Raw genomic sequence first — 17,713 nt, forward strand, 5'->3', positions numbered from 1 at the left:
AGCACATGGCAGCGGGGATCCGCACACCCAGGCAGCCCTGGCCAAGCGGGCAGCACCAGGCACCTCCACAGCAGCACAAGAAGTGCTGAGACAGACAGTTACCAAAGAGCCTCCCTGCAGGAGAAACACGGTTTACTTTATCCAGGGAAGAGTGGCTGCCGCCCTGACCACAAGGACGGTTGCACCCAAACCCAGCTTGTCTTTAGTCCTGAGCCACAGGGATGCCTAACCTCCACAGCCCTCTCCCTCAGCTCCCTCTCTCCATGTCACTGGGGTAATTAGTTCCATATTGGCTCTAACACAAAAAGAGATTTCATTCACTTGGTTTTAATTTTCAGTCCTTCCATCTCCTTGAGCATATATTCTATGAATGGCTAAACAGAAGAATCCAATTAACCTTTCTCTGTACCATTAATTATCCTAGACTCTTGTCTCATCCTTCTCTACATTACCTCTAATTAAGCAGATTCCACACTCTTATAGCTGGAATTTTTTTCATATTGTTGCTCTTATTATTGCACTTTTGTAACCCTCTCTCCTTTTGCTATAGCCTTTTCTAAGATGGAGCAATCAGAACCACAAAGCAACATTCTGGATGCAATCAGTCTACTGGTCTATTATTTTCAGCACTGTTTTTTCCCTTCTCTTACCTTCTACTTCTCACCTAAGATGATGCTGTTTGCTGAATCTGTCGGTGTGAGAGGTACTCAAATACTACGATGTTAAAACATGAAAAAAACAGGCAGGTACTTTTGTTTTGCTTTTTTTTTTTTTTGTCTGCTGCTAGAGCAGAAGCAGGGATTTGCATTTTTCTGCTTGCAGCAGTAGCTGAGCTTCTCCTCTGCATTCCCTGCTAAATGCCAATTCCTCTAGAAGACTTTAAGGACAGCTGGGTGTATCACGCAGCACGTGGAAATCACAGTAGTTATGGTTTGATTAGAATCAGCTCATAGTCTTGTGCTGTGACTGCACTGGAGCCACTGCCTTTTTAAAAAAGTAGAGCCACCCTATTGGTTTCAATACAATTTAAACCACTGTAGCCAGGATGAAAATCTGACTTTATATCCGAGGTGAGATCTTTTTTAGAAGTATTTGTCTCACTGATACATGTTTTCACTGTGTTTTGCTTTAAAAAGCTGCCATTTACATACAGTTAGGCAGAGAAGGCAGAGAGATACATTTCAACACAGCATCTCTGGACTGCTGCTGAGGAGGTGCATTCCCCAATCTACCTGAATGACAAGCCTTTACTCTGTGCAAACAAGCCCTCAGCGGGGAGGAGGAAGCCACAGCGTGGCATCACTGAAATTCCAATATTCTCACCACTCCTTCCTACAGCCTTATCACCTCACACCTGGTCTCGAATGGGATCACAGCACACAGAATCGTTCTGGCCTTGTTTATTAAACCAGTAGAGACATTTTCAGAAGAACTTTACCAGGTCCTGCGCCTTCAGTACTGTGATCTGTACTGGTGTTGCTGGTGTTGGTTGTGACTCGTTGGGAAGAGCTGCAGCAGCGGGCAAGGCAGAGGACTCCTTTCCAGCAGACAGCCCTGCAGGGACCTCCATGGCTCTGCAGGAAAAAGAACGAGGAAAGAAACCTGAAACTGCTCTATTCCTCTCCCAGAAACATTTGCAGGACACAGCAGCCGTGGTTGCTAGCATTATTCAGGGCTTGGCTGTCAAAACACCATTGAAAGCACACAGCTTTGTCAGTAACGAATCTCTCACGAGGAGCAGGGGGAGGACAGGGAGAAACGTAATGTGAAAATTATCCGGCTCTGTAAATTTAACCCAGCTGCAGCTCTCAGCTCCTCCGTGCACATGGGAAGGGTTCGGTGTGTGACAGCCTGCTCTCGGCGGGGCTCTCCCCACCACAGGGTATGGCCCTGGGCTCTATTTTGCTTCTTGTTTAACTTAAACGAGGGCCTGCGGGGTCGAAGGCCTGTGGTTGCCAGCCCATGCCCAAGCAGCTCCCACGCACGCCCAGGGCTCCATCCCTCACCACAGGTTTCTCTGTGGACCCTCCGCGCCGGTGAGCGTGAAATTCCTCTGGGGACACGGCTGGGCCGAGGACCCCGCCAGTTGCCTCACGCTCCCCCAGCTCCAACTACCCCAGCCAGGGTGTGGGGTATCGGTGTCTACCCTGAGGCTGGCAGCCGCCTCAGCGCTGCCTCTCTGCCGCGACCGACAGGCCCGGGAGCCCTCACGCCTCGGGGTGCGGCCTGCGGCCCCGCACCGACCCCAGGAAGCCACCGGGGACGCGGGGCGGCGGCGGCGGCGGCGGCGGGACGCGAACCCGCCACCTACCTGCCTGAGAGGAGGCCCTGCGTCGCGTAACCGTGGCGACGCGGCTGCTCCCGCGAGGCCTCGAAGCCTCGCGAGACCCCGGCCCTTGGAGGGGCGTGTCCGTGAAGCCCCTGCCGCCGCCATGATGGGTGTGGGCAGCCCTTACCTGTGGGGTTCCCTGTGGGGCGGGGGTCCCCCCGTCCCCACCCGTAGCGGCTGGGGGGGGTGGGGGGTGTTGCAGGGGCACCATGTCCTCCCTACGGCCTGGCGTGCCCCTGGGGAGCCCAGCTGGTGCCCAAGCCCCACTGCTGGCAGGGGCCGCAGTGCCCACCCAGCCGCTCACTCACGCCCCACTGAGGGCCCTGAGGGAGAGGGGGGGGTCCCCACAGGCCGGGATGGGGTAGGGGCTTCATGGGGGGTGGCTAGAAGGCCCCATGGGGACAGAGGGGAATGGTCCCAGGGGCTTGGGCAGCCACCCCAGCTCCCCCCAGGGGTGCGGTGAAGGTGTAGCTCCAGGGAAGAAGGGGTTTCGGGGGACCCCACTGCTGCCACCGGTGGCTTTTGGGGCGGGTGCTGGACCCCCGGAGCGGGTTGGCCCGTTCCCTGGGAGGGGATGACCAGAATAGCTCCGCTATCCGATTCCTGCCAGACGGGCCGCAGCCACTCTCCTCCACTGCTATCTTTTTGGGGCTGACATTTGAGCCCAGCCCTCCCTCGTTGGCAGCGAGATGTGCACCAGAGCTGCCCGGCATCAACCGGCTCCTCTGTCCTCCCCGCCGCCACAGGCGAGGACGAGCAGCGGGATGGCGGGCGGGAGGCGGCGCGGGGGCGGCGGGCGGCGTGGGGGACCCCGGCAGCACCCAGGGAACCAAGAGCCGTCCCCCTCGCCCGCATCCCACTGTCCCGCAGCCACCATGGCCCAGCAAAAGGCAGGCACTGCCCCCAAAACCGGCCGCCCCAAGAAGCCCGTGGAGGAGCCAGTGGCAAGGGCACCCGATGTGGACTCACTGGGCTTCCAGGCCATGGACCGCAACGTGCCAGGGCTGTCCCACGTCATCCTCCAGAAGCTCAACATGAAGAGCTACGAGGACTACAAGTGAGTGAGTGAGCACCCATTGGTGCATGTTCCTCCCCCCCCCCCAGCCAAAGTATCCCATGTGCCCCCCCTGTAGCTGGAGCATCTCCCCTGGCTCATCCTAGTCTCCCAGCTCAGCCTGCATGCAGGGTGCTCTGACAGAGCTCCTGGGTACACCCCTCCACCAGCCCATTCCCCAGCTCCCTTCAGGGAGCCCAGCTCCCCATCCCCACCCAGTCCGGGCCACGATGCTCTTGGCCAGAGCTAAAAATCCTGGCAGCCTTGGAGGGAGGACATCAGCCCCGCCATGATGGCAGAGCAGTGTGGGCTGGATCCTGCTCATCAGCCCCCATGACGTCTGCAGGTCTGCCATGGATGGGAGAAAGAGTGGCAGCGATTTCGGCATCCGGACTTACTTTGACATGTTCCAGAAGATGGAGGACACCTTCAAGTTTTGTGCTGAGTGCAAGAAGCTCCCCAATGCCCTCCCTGACCCCAAAAGCCTCCGACGATGCAAGAGGTATGGGGCAGGGGGAGGTGGTCTGATGGCATGGGGCTGGATCCATCTCCTCACTTCCAGCCCAGTGGCCAGGGTGAAACTGGGGGTGTCTAGCCCTGATGCCCAACCTCCAGCCACAGGGCACCCCCAAAACAGCAACGCAGCCCTGGGAGGGGCTGGCAGGGAGCCAGGCTCAGCAGGCTGGATCCTGGCCCCCCCCACAGCTGGGCACGCTGCCTCTCTCCCCAGGTGCCAAAATGTGTACTACTGCGGCGTGGCATGCCAGCGTGCCAACTGGCCACTGCACAAGAAGTTCTGCAAGAAGCTGAAGCTGGTGGCCCTAGATAGGCTGGTGGAGTGGCTCGTCTTCACAGGTAGGACAGGGGATGCTGCTCCCACGCTGTGTGTCCTCCCTCCAACCTGCCTGATCCCTGCCCTGCCCCAGGCTGCATAGGTCCCGTGAAGGGATGTGGGGTCCCTCCTCCTGGCTCCAGCCCCTGTGGCTGGGTCCAGCACCCCCACAGCCCATGTGGGACAGGCAGCCTGGGCTGTGGGGCCACGTGGCACTGCGACCTCCAACACTTCTCCCTATCCCCCCCCCCAGGAGACATCCCCTTCCCCACAGAGACCTGGACAAAACCTGCCCAGGACGTGAAGGGCTGGGAGGACTGGTTCTCCATGCAGGGGCAGCTGGAGGAGAAGCTGGGTGCCATTCTGGCCGGGCGGTACATGACCCTCCTCTGGGCCAACGCTGGGAAGCCCCGGCCAGAGGATGGGGAGCTGCACGAATCTGTCCGGCGGCTGGTCACTGACTTCCACTCACGGCCGCTTACCATCGGATTGGGGCTGCAGCTTTTCGGCATCAACCCCCTCGCCAAGGCCCTCACTGTGCATGTGGTGGGGGCATCCCACGTCGAGACCCTCAATGCCCGGCTGACGGACTACGACGAGCTGACGCGCATGTTCCCGGGGCACCAGGGCATAGAGGTGGTGATGGTGGGGGTGGACGTGGTCGATGGACCCATCATGAGGCCACCCCTGGCCACACCGGCGCCCCAGGGAAGGGTCTATCTCAGCAGCTACAAGGGACTCTACCACGACTTCTGGGAGAGCCACGTGGAGACCAAGCTGGCCGCCCGCCCTGATTTGGTGGTGGGCTTTCACCCGGGTGAGTGACCAAGCTGGCTGTCCAGCCCCTTGCCACCCCACTGCCTAGAACAGGACATCCCTGGCAAGGTAGTCCCTGAGCACCCTGGCAGCACCTGGGGCCGAGCCTGCTGGTGGCTTGGGTCATGCCCAGGCCTTTGCACCAAGCCGCAACAGGCAGCCGGAGCAGCCAGGGTGACCCCCTGGGGCTTGGCTGCCTTGTCCCACCACGCACTCAGTGTCCTGCCTGTGTCACCCACCTGCCAGTCAGCAGTACAAGCAGCACCCAAAGGGGTCTCTGCCTTCAGGTCTCGGTGTGGTGGCTCAGCCCAGGACCCAGGGCCGGGATTGCCCCCATGGTGGTGGGGAGTTGGGACCCACCTTGCTGCCAAACCCTATTGCCAGCATCACCCACACACCCCGCGGGTCTCCAGGGCGGAGTGGGTGCTGTTAGAGCTGCCGTTCCCCAGGGCCAGGGTAGGCCAGGAGGGAGGTGGGACCCTCACTGCTGTGTCCCCACAGGTTTCCATGCCTGTCCAGACTTGCTGGCGGGCTGGCTGCCCACGCTGCTGCTGCTGCGGGACTACCGCCTGCCTGTCCTCTTCACCGTTTACAGGTGAGCATGGCCCCGCTGCCCCCAGCATACAGGCACAGCTGGCCAGTAACGGGGCCCATCCTCCCCCTCTCCCGGCAGCGAGCAGGAGCTGAAGTCCTCCCTGCAGATCCTGGTGGAGCTCGAGACGCACATCATGGGCTACGCGACCAACCCCTTCGCCTCACTCCGGCCAGAGCAGGTCTACTCCAGTCCCAACAAGGCACCCGTCTACTGCAGCTCTTACTACATCACCCTGCTGGGGCCGGTGACATTGGCTGTGCCAGGTGCTGAGGAGCTGGAGGACGGTGATGGCTGGCAGGGAGGGGAGCCCAGTGCTGCCGGTGCAGCTGGGAGCATTGCCCCGGGGCTGGGCTGACCCCATGCAGCCAGTGTTGCCCTGCCTACCCGACCCCCAGCCCCTCGTGGCCCCATCCCAGGAACTCGTCCACGGATCAGCGATCCAGCCATCCTTTGCTGCACATGTCCAGTCCCGGGGAACACAGCACGCTGGCACAGGCATGGCACCCCTCCGTGGCACTGAATAAACCACCACCGGCAGCCGGCTGCCGTGTCTTGAGCTTTATTTCCAAAAAGGCCTTTGTTTTCCCAAAGAAAACAGAGGGCTGAGCCTGTCTCAGCCCCACTCGGGTGGCCATGGCCTCTGGAGGGATGACGAAGGGGACCCCAACTGTGGGACCTGCCATCCAACGGGGCTGTGCAACCCCTGGGGTCCCACAGGGAGCCCCAGCCCAGCACCCGGCTGTCACCATCACTGTCACACGTGCTGTGCCCCTCTGCCGGTGCCTATCCTGCAGGGTGGTGCTCCAGCATCGCTCGCCAAGCTCCGCAGCTGCTCAGACTGGCACCAGCACCCGGCCCGGCCATGGCACACGGGTACCGGCTGCCGCAACCCTGCTGCTCATCAGGCTCGGTTGCCCCTGAGGAAACCAGGGCGGATGGCGCTGAGCAAACCAGCCCCTGCAGCATCGCCTGATGCGGCCGGTGATCCACGCTGGCCTGGCGTCCCCTCCCTGTGCAGTCAGCGGGCCTGGCCCGGCGATGGTGGCAATGTCCCACATGGGCACCCGCGATGGCTCAGGGAGGCTGGTATCCCCCTGGGGCTCCCCACGCCCCAACAGCAGGTCCCTCTCTGAGGTTGGCGCCCGTCGGAGGGGCCGTGGCAGTCTGGCCAGGGAGGTGGCACGGTGCGGCACCGCCAGCATCACTCGGCACTGGCGCGTTCCCGCAGCGCAGGCAACGTCAGGGTCTCCGGTGCCGACTTCTTGCGCGGGCGAGTCTTGGGGGGTGCAAGGAAATCGGGGGCCTCGTCGCTGAGGGGGGTGGAGGGGGCGCTGGCGGGGGCCGAGTGCGTGGCTGTGGGCTGCCCCACCTCGCTGACCGAGATGGCGGGTGCCACCAGGCCGATGAGCTCGTTGGTGGCCTCCTGCGTCTCCCGCTCGTAGCGCCGCACCTCCTCCATTGTCATCCCTGCCGAGCACAGCCGGGCTTGGGGCCGCTCAGCACGGCCGCATCCTGCACCCCATCATCCCGGGGCGGCCTGCACCCCACACACCGGCTCCCCCCAAAGCTGGGTGCCGGCAAAGGGACAAGGGCTGGGGACAGGCAGAGGGACAGGGAGAGGGACGCTGGGCAGTGCAGCCAGCCCCCCGCTCCGGCACCAGCCCAGCCAGCAGCAGGGAAGGGATAGACAGACAGCGCAGGCAGGGGATGCATGGGGAGGACAGCCAGGCGGGGGGGAACCCTCCGCCACGGGGTGCAGGGGGGGCTCGGTGTGCACCGTGCACAAGCCCCCCTGCCTGCACCCGCCTGCGGGCAGCGGAGCAGGGTCTGGGGTCTCCGTCCCCTGCAGGCAGCGTGCGGCAGGGCTGCCCACGCGGCGGGGTTTAGGGGTGCTGACTCCCCAGCTTTTGGTTTGTGGCCACTTGCATCTGAGTCTCGAAGGCCCGGACCTCTTCCAGGGACATGTCTGGAAGGCAGAGAGCCGCTCGCCGGGACGACCCCACGCCCGCTGCCGGCCCCTGCTGCCAGCACCCACTGCCGGCCATCGCCAAACCCGGGGTTCCCGTCCCCATGTCCGCACGTGGCAGCTGCCTGCAGCGTGTCTCCCTGCCAAACTGGGGGTGCAGGCAGCGCAGGCAGGGATGCTGGGGCTCCTCTCCCCACCCCCTGCTTCATCCAAGCCTTCCCCAGGCGTGCGGCGGAGCAGGCAGCGTGCGGGGGTGCAGGCAGGCGTGAGGGCAGGGGGAGCGGAGCAGAGCAAGCAATGCAGGCAGCAGGTTTGCCAGGGAGGAAGAGCGGGAGCTGCCCGTGGGGTTAGTGGCATCGGCGGTTAAACCCGTAGCCCCCTCCCACCCTGGGGGTTCGGGGTCACCCCGGGGACCGTATCCCCCACCCTCAGCCCCGGGGCAGCCCTGCGGACTCACCGCACCACTCGTCCACCCAGGCGAAAGCCTGCCGGTGTCCGATCAGCAGGATGTCCCGGATCACCTGTGATGCACTACGGGGGTTAGGATCCTGCCACCGTCCCCCCGCAATGTTCCCCCTACCCCGGCCTCGGCCCCCCCACCCCCCTCACCTTGTGCACAAACTGCTCCACCCGCGTCTGCAGCCCCCACACCTCGAACTTGACGCTCACCAGCTTGTAGGAGCACATGATGGGCTTGGTGTGTTGACGCCAGCCCTCCCGCAGCGGCCCCCGGCCCGTCTTGGCCGAGCTGAAGAAACGGGGGTCCTGCGGGGTGGCGGCAGAATGGGGCTGTGAAGCCCCCCCCGGAGATGGGGGGACAAGGGGATGGCCCCGGGGAACTCCCCTCCGTCCCCATGCGTGCTACCTCCAAGCTGCGGTAGTAACGCTCGGGAATCTCGTCGAAGGCGATGTCCAGGAAGGAGACCTCGTGGTCGCCCAGGATTTTATCGCTGCGGAAGATCTGGGGAGGGGAGGGAGGGTGAGAGGCACTGGCCACACGTATGTGTGTGTCCCCCCACCCTGCAATGAGTTTGCCAGGTCTCAGCTGCGGCACTGACTCACATTCTCGCTGTCACCGCAGTTGTCCTCGTACTTGGTCTCGATGTAGATGGAGAACTTGGGCAGGAAGGAGCACTGCAGGGAGCAGCCATCAGCTGGCCCCTGAGGGATGTCTGTCCCGAGGGATGCCCACCCCCAAAGGACACCCAGCCGCAAGGATGCTGATCCCCAAGGGATGTCCGTCCCCAAGGACACCCTCTCTGAGGGATGCCCACCCCCAAAGGACACCCAGCCCCAAGGATGCTGATCCCCAAGGGATGTCCGTCCCCAAGGACACCCTCTCTGAGGGATGCCCACCCCCAAAGGACACCCAGCCCCAAGGATGCTGATCCCCAAGGGATGCCCGTCCCCAAGGACACCCACTCTGAGGGATGCCCACCCCCAAAGGACACCCAGCCCCAAGGATGCTGATCCCCAAGGGATGTCCGTCCCCAAGGACACCCTCTCTGAGGGATGCCCACCCCCAAAGGACACCCAGCCCCAAGGATGCTGATCCCCAAGGGATGCCCGTCCCCAAGGGACGCCCACCCCGAGGGACGCCCACCCCGAGGGATGCCCACCCCGAGGGATGCCCACCCTTAAAGATGCTGACCCAAGGGACACCCACTCCAGTGCCCCCTCCCCAGCCATGCCAGGTGCTGGGGAAGGGGCTAGATCCCCCCATACCATCTCCTTACCGTGTACTCTGCAGGGACACCGTGGCACAGCAGCACCGTGGGGTGGCATCGCCGGGTGGCATCACAGGGGAGAGAGGGAGCGGTGAGACCGGGAAGTGGCCATGGCCGGGGTCTCCCAGCAGCCCACCACCGTCACCACCGGAGAGGGGCAGGGTGCCCGGTGGTGCCCGGGTGCCCGTCCCCGCACCCTGCCCAGGGCTCACCGGTGATGGTGTAGGGGTAGTAGTTCCAGGCCTTCTCCGTGATGTAGAAGATGCGGGGGGTCACTGCCCGTGCCCAGCTCGGCAGTTTGCTGCGGGGAGACCACAGCGGCGGGGGGGGGGACTCCGCTCAGGGCAGAATACGGCTGGTGGGCACAGCCCTGCCCAGTGCCACCCAGCCCTGCTTCACTGAATGCAGCCCCCACAGCACGGCCCCAGCTCTGGGACCCCCATCCTCTCCCCAGGGACCCCACCTGCTCCCCAGGACCCTCACCTCCACCCCAGCGTCCCTCCTGGACCCTCACCTCCACATCCAGGATCCCCCCAGGGACCCTCATGTGCACCCCATCACTCTCCAGGGACACCTGCCACCTCCCCAGGACCCTCATCTGCACCCCAGCACATGCCCCCCAGGGACACCTGCCACCTCCCCAGGACCCTCACCTGCACCCCAGGACCCCCCCAGAGACCCCTGCCACCTTTCTAGGACCCTTACCTCTACCCCAGTGCCCCCAACCTCTCCCCAGGACCCCCACCTCCTCCCCAGGCACCCTTACCACCTCCCCAGGCACCCCCAACCCCTTCCCCAGGACCGCTTCCACCTTCCCAGGACCAGGAGCCCAGGATGCCCCCATTGCCCCCAGGCACCCCTGTCCACCCTACCCAGCACCCCACGGCTGCCCACACTCCCAGGGCAGGATCAGACCCCCAGGGGAGCCAGGAGGTGAGTTTTGATTAATTTGCAGGCGTTATAAATACCATCCCTGAGAGGGGAATCGTGAGTGCTATGGCTAAAAATAGCCCGTCTCACGCCAGCGACTCCCTGGGCGGGGGAGCAGCCGATGCCCGCACCGCGGTGTGCCGCAGCCAGTGGCGGGGACACGGGGACAGCAGCACTGGGTGCCAGCAGCTGCCCAACAGGCACCCAGGGCTGCGCATGGGGACACCCCCAGGGACGGGCTGAGCAGCAGCCTGGGCATCCCCGCCGAGCCCTGCGCCGCCGCAGCTCCGATACCCGGAGATGGGTGCCCACCGGGAGATGCAAGATGGGTGCATGCCCTGAAGATGGGTGCACCCCAGGAGATAAGTGTGGCCCCCAGAGAGGGGTGCACCCCATGGAAGATGGGTGCACCCTGGGAGATAGCCCCCACAGATGGGTGCAGCCCCTGAAGATGGGTACAGCTCCTCAAGATAAGCGCACCCCAGGAGATGGGTACACCCTGAGAGATAGGTGCAGCCCCCAAAGTTGGGTGCAGCTCCCAAAGACGGGTGCACTCCAGGATTTGGGTACACCCCTGGGAGACAGGGGCAGTCCCTGAAGATGGATGCAACCCTGGGAGACGGGTGCAGCCACACTGCAGGGTGTCATGGACCCAGAAAGGATGTTCCCCGGGAATTTTGGAGGGAGGGATGGAGCCAGCCCGATGCCTCCGTGCTCCCCACCGTGGTGTTGCCGCACAGAGCCGGTGCACCGGGTCCCCCTCCCCACCCAGCACCCCTTGCCGGAGCTGCAGCCTCACCTGGAGAGGTGGACGCGCTTCTCGGTGAACTGGCCGGGGCCGTGGATGGGGTCCTCGTGGGGCTCGTTCTTCACCACCTCCACACCCTCGCCCTTCTCGCTCTCCTGGTGACTGTGCTTGCTGATGGTGTAGAGCTGCCCTACGCGGTACTACAACCACAGCGCCCGGCCTCAGCGCTGCCATCCCCTGCCCCGGCACCCTCCCGGCAGAGCCGGTGCCCGGGATGGGCTCCTCTTTGCCGGGCTAACAGGTTTCCAGCTGCACCACTGAGAGGGGAAACTGAGGCACGGAGCAAAGGGGTGGGCAGGGGTCTCCCAGGGCAGCCTGTTTCACCCTCCCCTGCCCCTGGGCTGCTCCAGCACCCGGGCGAGGGCCAGATGCTGCCCTCCTGGCTCTTCCCCAGTGTCTTGAGTGCTTTGCAGTGTGCCTGGAGGCTTTCTGCTCAGCAAGCTACCTGGGAGCCAGAGAAAACTATATATATATATAGAGAGAGATATATATGAATATATATATGCGTGTGCATGTGTATTTGATGACGCAGCCACGCAATAAGTGTTTTATTGTTCCGCTGAAGATCCCATCCATCACCCTAACTGCCAGCGGGATCTTATTGCCCCTCTCTGCCTAATTGAAAATCTTCCCCAGGTGCGAACACAAAACCAGTGCCTGGGGAGTGCTGGCGCTGCCCAGCGTGGGCACCGTCACCGCAGCTCCCCGCTCCCTGAAACGGCCCCGTCGGCACCAGGCGCTCAGGAGCGACCTTTGGCCGGGGATGCCACCGGCTGCCGGCTATCACCGCTGTTTGCCGACAGGGATTCAGGTTCCCTGCTGGAGCTGGGATTGAGCCTGTGCTCCCCATCAGAGTAGCCGCCCCAAGTGCTGCAGTGCCAGGGCCACCCAAACCCCTGGTGCCCTTCGCCTGCCGGCTCATCCCATGGTCCTGCGACTGGGCTGCCCCTGAGCAGCCCCCAGTGCTGCCACTGGGCTCCGTGCCCCAAGGTCACCCTGCCCAGGGATGGGACATCCCCCCTGTCTGCACCCCAAAACACGTCTCAGCACCCGGCACAAAGCACCCCAAGCCCAATGGCTGTGGGCAAAGCACACCTTGGCAGCTCAGCCGAGGCAGATGTTCCCCGCCACAAACAGTGCCACGAGAGGACGGCAAAGGGAGCCGCCGTGTCCCCCAGCCCCTTGCCGGGCAGGGACCCAATCCCCTGGCACCCCACTGCTGTGGGTACAGGACCCCCACCCGCAGCCCCCTCCATCGGTGGGTCACTGCAGCCGAGCTGTCCCTGGCACCCATGGCTGGGGGCTCAGGGCTCCCCCCGCCTCTGCACCCCTCTTCCCAACTGACACCCCCCTTTCCTGCCTGGCCCCAGGGGCACAGGCAGCCCTGGCCCCCCCCACTGTCCCCCACTCACCTCCTCGGTGGTGAGCGGCATGCAGATGCGGTACTCCTTGATGAGCATGGTGGCACGGGCAGGGCAGGCAGGGAAGGGGTCAGGCGGAGGCGTCAGCGTTGGCGGGGGGCACAGCTCATTCTGGGGGGACCCGGAGGGTTGCGGTGAGAGTTGGGGGGACGGCGCTCGGCAGCCTCCCACGCTCCCATCCCATCACCCCACGCTCGAGGCGGCCGCCCTGCTCTCGGCACCGGTGACTTCATGAGCCGTTGCCATGGCAGTGGCGTGAGGTCATCGGTGTGAGAAGCAGCCTGGGTGTACCCGGCTGGGGACTCCCCAGCACCCTGAAACTCCCCTGGCGTTAACCTCTTCCCTGCCAGGCAGTCACCCACTCCCCTAGGCAGCTGCCTTGGAGCACACGTGTCCCTGCAAAATACGGTGCCATTCCTTTCGAGATGCCACATCCACACCCGACCGAGGTGGCCGGCGCGGCGAGAAGGTTGCAGGGACGCCGGGATGGGATCAGACCTGCCGATGCTCGTAGGGACCCCCCCCAATGGTTTCCCACGCTCTGGCCTGCCCCGGAGACCTGCTTCTGGGGAGCACCCAGGTCATGTCCCTGGTGTGGGACATCCCTTCCCTGGGCAGGAGCTGGAGCCCCCACCCTGGGGCTGACCCCAGCACCCGTCCCAGCCAGCAGCGCTGCCAGGCTGCCCCACTCACCCTCGCTCCAGCCGCGGCTGCGGATGCTCAAGATGGGTAATGGAGCAGCTCAGGGGGCTCCTGGCCGTGGCCCCCAGCCCCGAGGGGCAGGGAGGGGATGTGACCCCCCCCAGGCAGTCACCCTGAATGAGGGATCAGGCCTTGGAAGGGGCACATGGGGGCTCGCAGGGGGTCTTGTTTGGAGGGCAGCTTGTCCAGCTGGGGACACAGGGGCGTCCCTGGGGGGCAACAGGGGCACCCTACTGACAAGGGAGAGGGCTGGGTGCTGGTGCCGGGCTGCGGGAAGCCCTAAGCCCCCCACCGGGGTGCTCCTCTCCCAGCCCCGGGACCCCGCTGTCCCGGGTCGGGGGGCAGAGGCGGCCCCGGTATACGGCAGGGCGTGGTGAAGGAGGGGGCACCCCGGGGACCCCGGGACCGGGGAGCACGGGGCACCCCAGGGGCACCGCGTCCTACTGCCCCAGCCCGCTACGGGGCGGAGCGGGGCGGGGGGGGGTGGGTGGGTGGTAGCTCAGACCGGCCCGGGGGTGTCCGGGGCTGTCCCGGGGCGGGTGGCGGCCGTCCCGTCCGGGGCGGGGGTGGGCTCGGGGGCTGCCCGGGGACTCCGGCCGGTCGTGCTGCCGGGACGAGGGGGCGATGCCAGGGCGGCGGCGGGCTCCGGGCACCGCTCTCCCCTCCCCGGCCCGGGCTCCGCCGTCCCCCTCCCCACCGCTCCCCTCCCGCCCGGCCCAGCTCCGCCGCATCCCCCCGCGGGGCCGGGGCTCCCGCCTCCCCCCGCCCCGGCCGCACTCACCCGGGCCCGCGGCGGTGCCCGCTCCCCGCCGCCGCCGCCGCCGCCGTGCCCCGGCCGCCCCGGGCCGTGCGCAGGAGCGCACCGCCTCCCGCACCGCCTCCCGCGCCGCGGCACACCGACCCCTAGGGGGAGGAATGCACCGGCACCGGTACCGCATCGGCATTGCATCGCACCGGCATTGCACCGCACCGGGATCGGTACGGGCATCGGAACCGGCAACCGCACTGCACCGACTTAGCACCGGCACTGACACCGGCTCCGCACCGGCACTGGCACCGGCTCCGCACCGGCACTGCTATCGGTGCACCCCCTCGGAACCGGTGCTCCGCAGCACGGCGTGGCACTGGGAGTCCCTCGGCACGGCACGGCACGGCACCGGGGCTCCCCCGGCACGGCACCGGGGTCCCGGCTACTCCCTGGGACCCTCAGCAGCCCCCGTGTGTCCCGGCTGGGGGATGCCCCTGGGTTACCCCCAGGATCAGAGCCCCAACGGGGGTCCTGGGCTGGGCTCTCCCGGGCTGGGCTGTTCCCCCCCCACTCTCCCCCCCGCAGCTGAAACCCCCCAAACTTCCTCCTGCACCCCTATTCCTCCACCCACTCAGCTGCACCCCACTGCCAGCCCGGCCCCCTGCACCCCAGCCTCACCGCACTCCATGCGCCAGCACCGCCCGCGTGCCATCCAGAGCCGAACACGTTACCGGCACGAAGCTCCACAACTCATAACCGGCGACAGCCACCGCCGTCACCACGCTTCCCCTGCCTCTTTCCTCCATGAATTTCAATCAACCCCGGGCACTAAAAATAGCCTCGCTCGGGCGCTGGGCAGGGCTGCACCCGGCCGGTGTGGGTTTTCTCTTTTATTTGCTCCAAAAATTCTGCCTCGGAGGCTGCGAGTGCCTCCCACGGCACTGCCAGGAGCGCAAAGGCCGAGCCGTGCTGCTCGGTGTGATCGTAGCACCACGGCACGCTCCAGCCTTGCTGCCCGGGGTGCTGGGGAGCAGCCCACCCGGTGCCAGGGTGTCATGGTCCCGGGGTGATGGCCACCACGGGGACACGGACTGGGCGAAGGGGACACCCACCAAGCCACCCTGCAGCCTGTGGCACTGCCATCACCGGCGGTGCTGGGACCCCCCCGCTATGGTGGCCCTGGCACAGGGCATGGAGGTCACACTCACCCGGGCACCATGGCACCCATGGGTCCAAAGCTGGGTCCAGGCTCTTTCCCCGCCTTCCCCCATTGCAGCCACCATGGCAGCCAGTCTGTGCCATCTTGTTGTGCTGGGGACCCCGCTCCGTAGCCCCCAGGGAGCCCCGAGGGAGCAGGGATGGCCCCAGGCTGTGGCTAGGGCCGGGGCAAGCAGCGGTGGAGGGAGCAGCGTGGGATGGGGACGGTGGCCCCAAAACCCGCCGGCGTGCCCTGCGGGGCACCCATCCCACATCCCGGAGCACCGTGCCAGGAGCTCTGCCTGCTGGGCACACCTTCCCCTGCCTGTACCGCTCTGCTGCCTTCTTCCTGGTATACCAGCCTCCGGTGCCACCGTTCTCCCGATGACATGCCTCAGCACCCCCAACTCTGGTGGCACTGGGTGACAGCCCACCCTGTGTCCCCCCCCCAGGCAGGGGACTCCCTGGCAGCCCCCAAAGGGTAAAGCAGCAGGCACGGGGCTCCTGCCAGCATGGCTCGGACCAAACCCTGCTGGGCTCTTGCTGGGGTCACAGTGGTGGCGACGAGGACCTGGTGGGTCCTCAGTGCAGCCCCCCCCCCCCCCTCCCCTGCCCCGCCAGCAGCCACATTCCTCCTGAACCCGTTTGGCAGGGTCCTGTGCCGCTGCCAAGGCAAAGGCATCTGGGTTGGGTTTTTCCTGGTCATGCCCTGCTTCACTCCGGTGCCGAGTCAACAAGGAGGAGAAAAGAGGATTTGCTGAAGCCCGATGCCCCACCCCGTGCCACTGCCAGTGTCCCCATGCGGCTGCCAGCACCCCGTCACCAATGCCGGTGTCCCCCCGGTTTCTCACCCGCGAGCCCCCCGTGCCACCGGGGAGGATCCCACAGAAAGCCGGGAAGGGGAAGAAAGGAGGCAGAAGCAAGTGAAAAATGACCCAATTTAATATCCCAAGGACCCCCCCCCCGGCTCCAGGGTTTCAGGAGCACCCTGGTGTGCCCCTCCCGGACCCCCTGCTCCCCGCAGCCAGGCAGCCCATGGGGCACCAGGCTGAGCACACCCCCAGGAGCACCCCACGGCTCTCTGCTCCAGCGTGGGGAGAAGGAGCTTTCCGAGGCGTCTGGCCTCTTCCTCAGCTCCGCCGGCAGCCCTGCACCAGCACCCAACAGCGTCCCACCACCGCTCGCCCCACCGGGGTCACCCGGAGCCCTTAGGGAGGTGCCCTGATGAAGACCATCCTGGTAGAGTAGATCAGGTCCACCAAGTAGGCGACGAGGTTGAAGATGGTGAGGAAGGTGACCCCCAGGTACTTGTCCCACCAGCAGTTCCTGCCGCAGGGGTCAGGGCGGTTCCTCCCCCTGAAGCTGTAGAGGGGCCAGAGGACGGTGGCGGTGATGTACATCACCAGGGCCAAGGCATTGTAGCCCACCAGCATCTTCTCCAGCGGGCAAGGCATGTAGGTGAGGCACCGGCCGATGGTGAAGATGATGATGAGGAGGGTGACGATGAAGCAGATGGAGTAGACAGCCACGCACCACTGCAGGCTGGCTTCCGAACTGTAGTTATCCAGCAAGGAGAAGATGAGACAAGCCACGTAGGCCTCAAAGACCTTGAGGAGCCCCGGCACGGTGGAGAGGAAGCTGCTGATGTCCCCTGGCTTGGCGCGGGTGAGCCCCACCTCGAGGGCGTAGGCGAGGAAGCAGAGGCAGGAGGCGGTGGTGGCCACGGCCTGCCGGGCACACTTGCTGCTGCTGCAGGGGCTGCTGATGAAGGTTGAGGGGAAGACCACCGAGGTGGTGAAGACCATCAACGCTGCCAGCATGGAGAAAGCCGAGGTGAAGTCGTCCCAGGAGAGCGGCAGCTTGGGGTAGAGCTCCAGCAGCTCCAGCACCAGCACCAGCAGGGTCACGGTGAAGCAGAAGCACCAGGTGAACATGCACCACGTCCCGTAGGGACCCATGAAGTCCCTGGTGGAGGCCACCAAGCTGAAGGCAATGCAGGACAGCACGACGGCAAAAAGCCGGGCGATGCCCACCCAGGAGGTCACGGCGCGGAGATTCACCGTCGCCACAGCCATGGTCCCGGCCAGCTCTCCCACCCACGCCGTGCACTGGGAAATGGGTGCTGCCAGCAGCCGCTCTTATCTGGGTGCTGAGACGGAGGGGTGGGGCGCGGGGCAGGGAGCTGCCGGCCCCCCGAGCCGCCCGTGCCGAGGACCCCCGGCTCTGCTGCCACGGCCACCGCTGCTGGGCACGGCTCGCCGGGGCGGCTGCTGGGGGCTCGAGGCGGCAGTGGTGCGGGCAGGTGGATCATTAACGTGGGGCCGGGCGAAGGGTGCCGGCGCTGGCGGTGACGCTGAGCCCTGCGGCAGGGCCGGGGCAAAGTGGCGGGGTGGGGGGGGGCAGGGAGGCACCGTGTGCCACCATCCTGGCCACCGCACCCCAGTCCTGCCTGCGGTGGGAGGCACAAAGGGGCCTTTCATGCACCCCCGGAGCACTGGGCGGGGGGGGGGGGGGGTTGCCCCAGCACCTCCATCCCCACACCGTGCCAGGGCCAGCAGCCAGCACCCGTGGGGTCTGCCCAAGGGGTT

At 65.2% G+C, this 17,713-nt stretch overlaps 3 protein-coding genes across 4 annotated transcripts; 1 reads left to right on the plus strand and 2 right to left on the minus strand.

The window, feature by feature from the left end:
- The first annotated feature begins 2,794 nt into the window (after positions 1-2,794).
- MSS51 (MSS51 mitochondrial translational activator) lies at positions 2,795-6,147 on the plus strand. 2 transcript variants are annotated; one of them, XM_049791836.1, is made up of 6 exons: positions 2,795-3,386; positions 3,730-3,885; positions 4,114-4,238; positions 4,469-5,032; positions 5,533-5,626; positions 5,705-6,147. In XM_049791836.1, the coding sequence occupies exons 1-6, from the start codon at positions 3,019-3,021 to the stop codon at positions 5,979-5,981; spliced, it is 1,584 nt and encodes a 527-aa protein (XP_049647793.1). In that variant the 5' UTR covers positions 2,795-3,018; the 3' UTR covers positions 5,982-6,147. The 2 variants fall into 2 exon arrangements, with proteins under 2 accessions (XP_049647793.1, XP_049647794.1); XM_049791837.1 differs by having other exon boundaries at positions 5,733-5,977.
- Positions 6,148-6,171: 24 nt separating this feature from the next.
- LOC126034313 (cytoplasmic phosphatidylinositol transfer protein 1-like) lies at positions 6,172-14,046 on the minus strand. Its single transcript, XM_049791870.1, has 10 exons — positions 13,962-14,046; positions 12,470-12,589; positions 11,049-11,197; positions 9,532-9,620; positions 9,329-9,336; positions 8,655-8,726; positions 8,458-8,553; positions 8,202-8,357; positions 8,050-8,113; positions 6,172-7,093 (listed from the first exon to the last, which is right to left on the minus strand). Exons 2-10 carry the CDS (start codon positions 12,515-12,517, stop codon positions 6,828-6,830), a joined length of 948 nt encoding a protein of 315 aa, XP_049647827.1. The 5' UTR covers positions 12,518-12,589; positions 13,962-14,046; the 3' UTR covers positions 6,172-6,827.
- Positions 14,047-16,057: 2,011 nt separating this feature from the next.
- On the minus strand, positions 16,058-17,616 carry LOC126034308 (myeloid-associated differentiation marker-like). The gene has a single exon (XM_049791863.1). It carries the CDS (start codon positions 17,198-17,200, stop codon positions 16,334-16,336), a length of 867 nt encoding a protein of 288 aa, XP_049647820.1. The 5' UTR covers positions 17,201-17,616; the 3' UTR covers positions 16,058-16,333.
- Positions 17,617-17,713: the final 97 nt, after the last annotated feature.

The sequence above is a fragment of the Accipiter gentilis genome, chromosome 33 (genome assembly GCF_929443795.1).
Source record: "Accipiter gentilis chromosome 33, bAccGen1.1, whole genome shotgun sequence".
Taxonomy (NCBI): Eukaryota; Metazoa; Chordata; class Aves; order Accipitriformes; family Accipitridae; genus Astur; species Astur gentilis.